General features: G+C 45.7%; 1 protein-coding gene and 1 pseudogene across 1 annotated transcript in view; both read left to right on the top strand.

Annotated features, from left to right (window-relative positions):
• Window positions 1-301, top strand: part of LOC103740486 — a 9,447-nt pseudogene extending 9,146 nt beyond the window's left edge.
• A 6,809-nt stretch (window positions 302-7,110) lies between these two features.
• Window positions 7,111-11,167, top strand: part of Nipsnap1 (nipsnap homolog 1) — a 27,373-nt gene continuing 23,316 nt past the window's right edge. Inside the window, exon 1 of the mRNA XM_008841088.3 lies at window positions 7,111-7,241. Coding sequence (XP_008839310.1) covers window positions 7,144-7,241 — 98 coding nt within the window. The 5' untranslated portion in view covers window positions 7,111-7,143. The remainder of the gene's footprint in view (window positions 7,242-11,167) is intronic.

Here is an 11,167-nt window from a genome sequence, read left to right on the forward strand (position 1 = left end):
CGAATTTCAAAAGATCAGCTAGCCTTCAGTCTACAGCAGCAAGACGAACTCACCAGCGAGAGAGAAGGCAAGCAGCAAGAAGCATGGCATTCTCCTCTGCCTTGGTCTTTTATACTGGCTGCCATCAGACGGTAACGCACACATTTAGGGTGTGTCTTCCGGCTTTAGATGATCTAATCAAGATCTCTTTCATTTCAGTTAATCCCAGATCCAATCAAGTTGACACCCAGGATTAGCCATCACAGCCACCTACTGCAAGCAGCTCCTAGAGCACATGCAGATGACAGCCATTGCACAGTGACCATGTATGGCAGCCACTCCTGCTGCTGCACCCTCTGAAGTTCCTGAAGACCTCATGTGCAGACTGTGACCACAATGTCACAATGTCACAATGTTCCCAGGACCCTCAGGTTCACCAGACAGCACTTGGAGCCAGGAGCTCTTATCCTAAGCAGGTTCTGCAATTTTATGCCATACCCACAAGTGCACACAGAGGCCCCCCAAAAATCTATGGTCAAGCTGAAATTAAAGCTAAGTGTCCCCCACCCATGCCCAGCTGCCCAGTCAGCTGCTTAAGTATCACTTTTTAAAGGCTCCCTCACAAGCCCTGTGGGGTCCTGGCCTGCTTCCATGGCCACCAAAAATGGTCCTGACAACTCAATCAGAAAGCCAAGGGCTTTGTTAATAGAAATCTCCTCCTTTGGGTCCCATCCCATCATCCCAAGCTGAAGGGAATTTCCAATGTTAATAATGAAGTTTCTCCCATTTTGAAATACACTGGAACTTACTGTGCTGACTCTCTGAGTAAATGATGCCTATGGTTGGTGTGAGGACAGACTAGCAGCAGTCAGCAAAATAGTCATTTGCCAGCACTTTCCACACCAGGTGCCTAGAAAATTTTTAAGTGTTGTTGTTGTCAGCCAGTATTTTTGTTAAGGGAAAAGGTTGGGTATATTTTCCAACAAATATTAACATTTTTGCTTTGCAGTCTGTGAAATTATTTATTATAGTTTAAAATTTTTTAATTTAAAATATGATTTAAATTTATTTTTATTTTATGTATACATAAAATATGTAAGTGTTCTATGTGTTTGCAATGCCCACAGAGGCCTGAAGAGGACATCAAATCTCCTGGAACTGGAGATACAGACTGTTGTTAGGTATCATGTAGGTGCTGGGAACTGAACCTGAGCAGTCAGTGCTCTTAACTACTGAGCCATCTCTCTAGCCTAATAGTTGGTGCTTTTTATCCATGGGTTCTACATCTGTGCATTCAATCAATTGTGTATTGGAAATATTTGGGAAAAAGCTACACATATAGTTGGGTGTGGTGGCACACACCTTTAGTCCCAGCACTCAGGAGGCAGAGGCAGGTGGAGCTCTGTGAGTTTGAGGCTAGCCTGGTCTAAACAGAGAGTTCCAGGAGGGGCTTCAGGGAGACCCTGTCAATAAAAGACCAAAAAAAAAACCAAAAAAAAAAAAAAAACTACACATGTACTAAACATGTACGGCTTTTTTTTTTCTTGTCATTATTCCATGAATACTACAGTATAACAACTATTAACACAGATTTTGGTGTCACAGGTATTAGAAGTAATTCAAAGCCGGGTATGATAGCATACACCTTTAGTCCCAGCACTCGGGAGGCAGAGGCAGGTGGATCGCTGTGAGTTCAAGGCCAGCCTGGTCTACATAGTGAGTTCAGGTCAGCTGGGACTACAGGGAGACCCTGTCTCAAAAAGACAAATAAATAAATAAATAAATAAATAAAGAAGTAATCCAAAGATGCTAACTGAGCTTGTGGTGCAGGCCTGTAATCCCAGCTACTTGAGAGGCTGAGGCAAAAGAGTTGCAAGTTCAAGGCCAGCCTGGGCAATTTAGTGAGACCTTGTCTCAAAAAAAAGTTTAGAAAAAAATGGTTGGAAATATTGCATGTATAGTTCAGTGGTGGTTCTTGTCTAGTATACCCAAGACCATGAGTTCAATTCCCAGTATCATGACAAAAAAAAAAAAAAAAAAAAAAAAAAAAAACCAAAATGTGGTCATGTACAGCTTTAATCCTAGTACTTAGGAGGCAGAAGCAGGTGGATCTTGGGTTTCAGGCCAGCTTGGTCTATACAGTGAGACCCTGTATCAGAACTCTGTTGTCACAATGACAACAAGTAATATAAGTATACAGCAAGATGTGTGCACATTATTTGGAGATGTTATACAATAGTATAATAAAGGACTTAAACATACACAGAGTTTTGCATCCACTGCGGTCCTAGAACTAATTTTTCCACCAGATACTGGGCTGACTATACTGTGCATACCTTGCTTTTTAGGCTCCTCTTGCCAATCCACGTTCCTGGAAAACTATTCATCCTTTGAAATCTGGATTAAAGTCAACCCTCCTACGAGGCCTGCAGAAGTAGTCATTCTCATCTCTTTGATTGGTCTGCTGTACTTAATTATTTTTTGTTTTGTTTTGTTTTGAGATAGAGTCTCACTATGTAGCCTGGGTTGTTCTGGACCCTGTGATCTTCCTGCCTCAGCCTAACTGCTGGAAGTAGAGGCATGTGCTCCCACACCTAGCTACACTTGATTCTTCTGAAAATGATTTTGTGTATGTGTGTATGTGGTGCTGGTGCTGAAGACTGAACCACAACCAAGGGCCTTGTGTATGATAGGCAAGCACTCTACCATTGACTAGACCAAAACCATACTTTCATTCTTTTGTGTGTGTGTATGTGTGTGTGTGTGTGTGTGTGTGTGTGTGTGTATTTTTGAGACTAAAGGTGTGCGCCACCACACCCGGCCACTTCATTCTTTTTTGAAAAAATATTTTTGTCTGCATGTGGGTATGTGCACATGAGTGCAGGTGCCCATTCTTCTTTTTTAAAAAATATTTTATTTATTTATTTATTTGTTTATTTATTTATTTTTGGTCTTTTTGAGACAGGGTCTCCCTGTAGCCCCAGCTGGCCTGGAACTAGCTATGTGGACGAAGTTGGACTTGAACTCAGAGATCCACCCGCCTCTGCTTCCCAAGTGCTGGGACTACAGGTGTGCGCCACCATGCCCAGCTCTTATTTTTATTTTATGTGTATGCATGTATTGCCTGCATGTAGGTAAGTGCACCTGTATCATGCAATGCCTGCGGAGGACAGAAGAGTTGTCCGATCCCCTGGAACTGGAGTTAGGACAGTTGTTAGCTGCCATGTGGGTGCTGGGATTCGAACCCAGGTCTTCTGCAAGAACAGTGTTCTTAACCGCTGAGCCATCTCTCCAGCCCCGTTTTTGTCTTTTTGAGACAGAGTCTCCCTGTAGCCCCAGCTGACCTGAACTTACTATGTAGACCAGGCTTGCCTTGAACTCACAGAGGTCCACCTGCCTCTGCCTCCCAAGTGCTAGGATTAAAGGCATGCACCACCATGCCCAGCTTCCATTCTTTTTTTTTTTTTAAAGGTTTATTTATGGGGCTGGAGAGATGGCTCAGCAGCTAAGAGCACAGACTGCTCTTGCAGAGGACTGAGGTCAGATTCCTGGCTCCCACATGGTGGCTAACAAATGTAACTCCAGTTTCAGGGGATCTGATGACCTCCACGGGCACTGCATAACCTGGATGTACTTACACACATGCAGGCAATACACTCAAACACATAAAAAAAAAAGATTTATGCTGGGTGTGGTGGCACACGCCTGTAGTCCCAGCACTTGGGAGGCAGAGGCAGGTGGATCTCTGTGAGTTCAAGGCCAGCCTGGTCTACATAGTGAGTTCCAGGACAGCTGGGGCTACAGCAGGGAGACCCTGCTTCAAAAAGACCCCCCTACCCAAAAAAGATTTATGGGGCTGGAGAGATGGCTCAGCAGCTAAGAACAATAGTTGTTCTTGCAGAAGACCCCGGTTTGAATCCCAGCACCCACATGGCAGCTAACAACTGTCTGTAACTCCAGTCCCAGGGGATCCAACAGCCTCTTCTGACTGCAGGCATTGCACGACATAGGTACACTTACTTACATGCAGGCAATACATGCATACACATAAAATAAAAATAATAAATAAAATTAAAAATTATTTATGTGTATGTGTGTGTACCTGTGAGTTTATGTGTACCACATGCATGGGCAAGTGCCCTTGGAAACCAAAAGAGGGCATTGGATATCCTGGAACTGGTTCTACCAGCAGTTGTAAGGCACCCAACATGGCTGCTGGGAACTGAGCTTGGGTCTTCTACAGGTGCTCTTAACAGCCGAGCCACCTCTCCAGTCCCTTGATTCTTTTATTTTTACTTTTTAAATTTATTTATATTTATTTTATGTGTATGAGTATTTTGCCTGCATGTAAGTGCACACATGCAATGCAATGCCCACAGAGACCAGAAGGTGTCAGATCCCCTGAAAGTGGAGTTAAGGATGGTTGTTAGCTGCCATGTGGGTGCTGGGAACCAAATCCACGTCCTTTGGAAAAGCAGCAAGTGCTTTTAATCATTGAGTCATCTCTCCAGCCTCCTGATCTTAAAGGAAGAGAAGATTCCATCATGTGACACCAGCAATGTCTCTATTTGCTGATTCCCCATCTAACCACCTGGGATTTTCCTGAGTGGCAGTGGACTGGGGACCCTGTGGGGAACACACTGACTTCTAGAATGAAGAGCCCACTCCCTCTCAGTCCTGAAAACCCTAAGTAGCAACTGAATCCAATTGTATCTTTGACTCCCTTTACCTGCTTCACTTTGCTAAACACAGTAAAGATGCAGGCTCCCAGCCTTCTGCCTTAGCTACAAGTGTCAACACTCCTGTTTTCATTACATTTATTTTGATGGTTTCACCTGCTGTGACAACTGATTCTGCTTTCCATTTATCATATTGATTAATACACAATTTCCTTTGTAAACAAATCATACAACTAATGTATTCAGTACAGCATCTTAAGGAAAATGCAAGGGAAAAAAACCCTACAGTTTGAAGCTAACTTCTTGGGTTGGGAAGATCCCTCAGTCAGTACAAGCTCAAGGACCTGAGTTTGATTTTCAGTATCACATGTGGGGTGGTGGCTTGTAATCCCAATGCTGGTGAAGCATAGACAAGAGGATCCCTAGGGCTCACTGGCTAGCTAGCCTAGTCTACTTGTTGAGTTCCAGGGCAGTGAGATACCCTGTCATTATGTGTATGAGTGTTTTGTCTGCATGTATATAAGTGCACCTATGTTGTAAATTGCCTGTGGATGCCAGAAGAGAGCACTGGATTCCCTGAAACTGGAGTTACAGACTGTTGTTAGCTTCCATATGGGTGCTGGGAACCAAATCTGGGTTATTTGCAAAAGCAGTTAGTGCTCTTAAATGCTGAGTCATCTCTGGAGCCTGACACCCTGTCTTAAAAATAAAGTGAGCCAGGTGTGGTGGCTCATGTCTTTAATCCAATCACTCAAGAGACAGAGACAAGCAGATCTCTGTGATTTCAATGCCAGCCTGGTCTACATAGTGAGTTCCAGTCCAGCTGGGACTATAGGGAGACCCTGTCTCAGAAAGATAAAAAATAAAAAGTGGACAGTGATGAAGGAACACAGACACCCACAAACACATACAAACACACACAGAGAAAGAGAGAGAGAGAGAGAGAGAGAGATAATAATTTAATCTCTTTACAGAACAACTTCACAGCTATTGAATCCTGTAAAGAATGTTCCTTCTATCACATTTGGCAAAATTATTTTGTGCATATTTTCCACTTATTCTCTAAATAATAGGTCAGAGATGAGAGAGGGGTGGAGGGTAGCAAAGACCTCTGCCCTATAGGTTTTAGTCAGTGGGAATCTGACATTTGTTTGCTCCACGATGCCCTGCTTTCCAAGAGGTATAAATAGGACTTGTTCTGCCAAACTTTGGTGTCTCCAGAGCTTAGATGAGACCTCACCAGCTCAATTGAATTGAAGGAGTCAGGAAATCAGTCATGCCCTCCACAAGCCCAGGCACACCCAGAAAGAGTTACCAGTCAGTGGGCAGACATTCTCTTAGTTGCTGTGTCTCTGTCCTTGGGTCCCTCTTCCCATTCCACAGGGGTCAGCAGGCTTTCTGTTCCTGTTTGTGTGGGCTGAGAAACAATTTGTTTGCAGGGAAGGCAAAAGGGGTAGGCATGGGAGAAAAGCAGGTAAAAAGGCCCCAGAGGTGAATGAGATGGTAGAGAGAAGGCTTTTCATTAGACAAGAGCTCATACTGTAGCCCAAGTTGGCTCAAACTCACTATGTAGCCCTGATTCTCTTGCCTAAGCTTTTTGTTGTTATCTTTTCAAGACAGGGTCTCCTTGTAGCCCCACATTGCCTGGAACTCGATATGTAGATCAGGCTGGCCTTGAACTCACAGAGATCTGCATACCTCTACCTCCTGAGTACTGGGATTAAAGGCACTGACCACTTCCAGGGGCTCCCACTACCTGTGCCTCAGTTTTTTAAATGCTGGGATTAAAAGTGTAAACCATCACACATCAACTCTGGAGAGAAAGCATTCTGCTTGCTCAGAGCTTTGCCCAGCTGTCTTAAATTGTCTGAGAGGCTGAAGAGATGGTTCAGCAGTTAAGAATGGGTACTGCTCTTGCAGAGGACCTGAGTTGGTGCCCAGCACCCACCCAAGTGTGTGTGCCTGTGATTCACCATCCAGAAGGATCTGATGTCTCTGGCCTCCATGGACACCTGCACGCAAAACACAAACACACAAACGTACATAACACACAAACACACAAACGTTCATAATTAAAACTAAATCTTAAAAGGGAGTCTCAGGGTACCACTGCCAGCACCGCAGCATCGAAGTGGGAAGGGAACTCATAGGCACACATAATGTATACAGTTTTAGGAATACACAGATCCTCTTTGGCTCATGCTCAGAATCCCAGGACTTATTATTTGATGCTCCCATTTACCGAGGAGAACACTGAGGTACAGAGTGGGAAAGGGGTTGTTCAAAGTAACAAAGCCAGCCAGTGGTGGTGGGTATGGACTGGGCCCAAGCCTCCGCGGAGTTGAGAGTCTTCTGGGGTGGACTCCCACCAGATCGCAGGGCGGGGGGGAGGGTGGGGTGGGGAGACGGAGGGGCGTGCCCTTCCTGCGCCCGCCTCCGCCGCTGGGCTGGGGCGGGGCCTTTGTCCAACCTGCGCTGCTCCAACATGGCTCCGCGGCTGTGCATCATCTCTGCAGCAGCGCGGCGGCTGCTGGGGAACCCGGGACCCCGACTTGGGGACCCTGTGACTGCGGCTGCTGTGCGGTGAGAAGCTGGAGAGGGTAGCCGCGTGCCTCGTACAGGGGCAGGGTCGGGGACCAGAATGAGCAGAGACTCGTAGGTTTGGAATTCAGGGGTTAGTCCGGAGCCAGGATCTAGGCCTAAGGAGAGTCTGGAAAAGAATGGGGGAGGTGAGAAAGGTGGGTAAGGTCTTGATTTGGAAAAGAGGTCACACTGTGTATGATTCGAACTCGGAATCCTCCTTCCTCAGCCTTCTCTAATTGTTGAGATTGCTGGTGTACACTACCACGCCCAGCTGGGCAGGGTCTTTGTTATGTTGGGGACCTGGGTCTGAACTGAGAGGAAAAAAAAAAAATAGGAGAGACAGGCCTTGCGTTCTGGAGCGTGGGAGGAGGCAGAGGATAGAAGTAGTGGCCCTTTGCCTGTTTAGCGCGCTCTGGGAGCCTCTGGGCCGGACAGCTCCTCCCTCCGGAAGTTACAGATGGAGGAGATGAGGGCTGGGGTACAGTGGGGAATTCCCAAGGACTATGGCTGAACAAACTGCTTCCTCAACCCAGAATGTACAGGTGGGTCAACAGAGGGGGTGAGAGAGTTGCCCAAGAACAGTCTCTGCGCCATGCCTAGGTAGCCCTGGATCTAGGAACCAGGTCTCCGGATGCACCCTGCCCTTTGCACCACCTCTGGTGGCCTCCTGGCGGAGAGGGAGGCTCAGCTCTGGCTTTCCCGGGCTTGGCTTCCCCTGACTAGGCTGCTCCTCCCTCCTCCATGCAGTGCCAGTGTTACCCCCGTCTCTGCACTTACCACCCTTAGCTCTTCTGACCTTGTGCTAACCTGTCTTTCCCTAATTGTTCTCTCATTTTTCTGTTTCCCTAGCCTGGCATCCCCACAAGTTTGAGGACAGTGTACTCAAAGAATGTTTGCTAAAGAAGTGAGAACACCTCTCTCCACACCCGTGGAAAAGAAGCAGGGTTGCCCCGTCCCAGCCCAAGGGAAGCCATAGAGTTCCATTAGAGTAGATCTTAACATTAGAGCACTGTGCATTGGTACTTTTGGACAGCTGGGATAGAGGAGTTTGTGTCCTTCACCTGGGTGCCCAGTAATGAGGAAAGCTGATGTGAAATGAACCCAGAGTGTATCTTGCAAACTCAGCCTTTTGTGGAGGCTTATACATTTCATTTGATTTCTTCAAGCTTTAGGCTGGCTCCTCATCTGTTAAAGGAAGGGAACAGGATGTGTCTGATAGGATTATTTTGTGGTGCTAGGGATAGAATCCAGGGCCTTACGCATGCTGAGCAAGTGCTCTGTCACATCACCATAGGATTGTTGAGGATTAAAGAGGCCATACTTATGAAAGGTCTGGTGCCTGATGAACACATGTGTTACCCATTGCCCAAGCCTATGCCTCAAACAATTTCTGCAGACACACATAATGTCAGTGCTAAAATAGCCTCCTGGGAAATCATCTTTTTTTTTTGGTCTTTTTGAGACAGGGTCTCCTCGTAGAATAGCCCCAGCTGGCCTGAAACTCACTGTGTAGACATAGATTTGCCTGTCTCTGCCTCCCAAGTGCTGGAATTAAAGGCATGTGCCACCATGCCAGGCTCAGGGAAATCATCTTTTTTTGTTTTTTTTTTTTTTTCGTTGAGATAGGGTCTCCTTGTAGCCCCAGCTGTCCTGGAACTCACTATGTAGACTCACAAAGATCTGCCTGCTTCTGCCTCCCAAGTGCTAGGATTAAAGGCATGTGCCACGCCCGGCACCTTTTTTTTTTTAATATTTAGTATTTTTAAATTTTATGTGTATGAGTGTATTGCCTGCATGTAGATAAGTGCACCCATGTCGGGAACAACCAGTGTTCTTAACCACTGACCCATCTCTCCAGCCCTGGGAAATCTTTTATTGCATTAAAAAAAAATTATGTTGGGCATGGTGGTGCACACTTTTAATCCCAGCACCCAGGAGGCAGAGGCAAGTGGGTCTGTCCAAGTTCAAGGCTATCCTAGTCTCCATTGGGAGTTCCAGGCCAGCCAGGGCTACATAGTGAGACCCTTTCTCAAAAAAAAAAAGTGTGTGTGTGTCTGTGTGCATGAGCACATGCATAATGTGGTATGTGTGTGGAGATCAGAGGACAACTCTTAGGAGTCAGATCTCTCCTGCCATGTGGGCCTGGGGATCAAACCATCCTTGAATAAGGCACAGAACATCTCTGAGCTTCATTGTTTTAACTCATTTATTTGTTTATTATTGTCTGTGTGATGTATATGTAGGGTACACACATGCCACAGCATGTGTGGAGGTCAGAAGACAACTTTGTGGAATCTATTCTCTCTGCCTTTACATAGATGCCAGGAATTGAACTCAGGTTGTCAGGCTTGCATGGCAATCACTTTATTGCTGAGCCATCTTGGCCAGCCCCTCATTGTTTTAAATATCTACTGTGAGGATTAGCGTTTAGTATATAGTATATGCTCAATAAACAGTGGTTATCTGATAATGGTGCATACTTGTATTCCTAGCACCTGGGAGACTGAAGCAGGAGGATCATGAGTAAGAAGCCAGCCTGGGCTATATAGCAAGACTCTTTAGAAAGAGAGAGAGGGAGAGGAAGAGATAGATCAGGTTCTTGTTACTCCTACACCAATAATTTTGTTAATAAACTTTAGTGAGTTGTGTTTTGTGTTTTCCCCTTTTATTTATTTACTTATTCATTTTTGAAACAGTCTTACTATGTAGCTCTGGCTGGCCTTGAGCTCACTGTATAGATCAGGCTGGTCTGGAACTCACAGAGATCCATCTGCCTCTGCCTCTTGAGAGCTGGGATTAAAAGCATATACCACTACACCTGGTCCCATTTTTACTTTTAATTAAGTGAATATCTGTGTATCTGAATGTGGGTTTGTGCATGAGTACAGTACCTGAGGAGGCCAGAGAGGGTACTAGATCTCCTGGACCTGGAGTTAGATGGTTGTGAACTGCCTAATATGGATACTGGGAAACAAACTCAGATTCTCTGCAAGAGCAGCATGCACTCTTAACCACTGAGCCATCTCCAGTTCTGTTAGTTGTTTTAAAATTTTTATTTATTTTAGTGCGTGAGTGTTCTACCTGCATGTAAGTGCACCCTTGTGCAGTGCTCTCAGAGGCCAGACGAGGGCATTGGATCCTTTGGAACTGGAGTTATGAATGGTTATTATCTGCCATATGGGTGCTGGGAACCAAACCCAGGTCCTCTGCAAGAGTAGCCACAACTCTTAACACCTGAGCCATCTCTCCAGCCTCCTAGATTTTTTGAGACAGAGTCCCATATACCCCAGACTGACCTCAAACTCACTGTGTTTCTGAGGATGACCTTAAACTATTACAAGGCATGCTCCATCAAATCTAGCCTGTGATGAGGTTTAAAAAACTTAGATTGTTGGAGAGATGGTTTAGTGTTTGAGAGTGCTTGCTGTGCAACCACGAGGAGCTGAGTTTGGATCCCGGCACTCGTGTAACAAGCTGTGACCCCAGTGCTATAGGAGATGGAGACAGGGAAGTGAGTTCCAGGTTCAGGGAGAGAGACTGTCTCAAAGATATAAGGAAGACAGATATAAGGAGACTGTCTCAAAGATATAAGGCAGACAAAGAGGAGGAACTGGATGCCCTTCTCTGGCCTGTGCTTGTAAACACAGATGTACACCCCCACAGCTATGCATGCACCACAAACATACACCACACACACACACACATGCACACGTGCACACACAAACCCCCCCAAAACAAACAAAAAACCTCATATTGTAGCCAGGTATGGTGCATGACTATAATCCTAGGACTTCCAGGCAGATGCAGAAAAACATGTTTGAAGCCAGACTAGGCTGCATAGGGAGTTCCATGCTACTCTGAGTTATATAGTGAGATCATGTCTCAAAAAAAAAAAGAGGAGGGGGAGGGGGAGGGGGGGGGGGAGG

Source organism: Nannospalax galili, unplaced genomic scaffold (assembly GCF_000622305.1).
Source record: "Nannospalax galili isolate Female #2095 unplaced genomic scaffold, S.galili_v1.0 scaffold259, whole genome shotgun sequence".
Taxonomy (NCBI): domain Eukaryota; kingdom Metazoa; phylum Chordata; class Mammalia; order Rodentia; family Spalacidae; genus Nannospalax; species Nannospalax galili.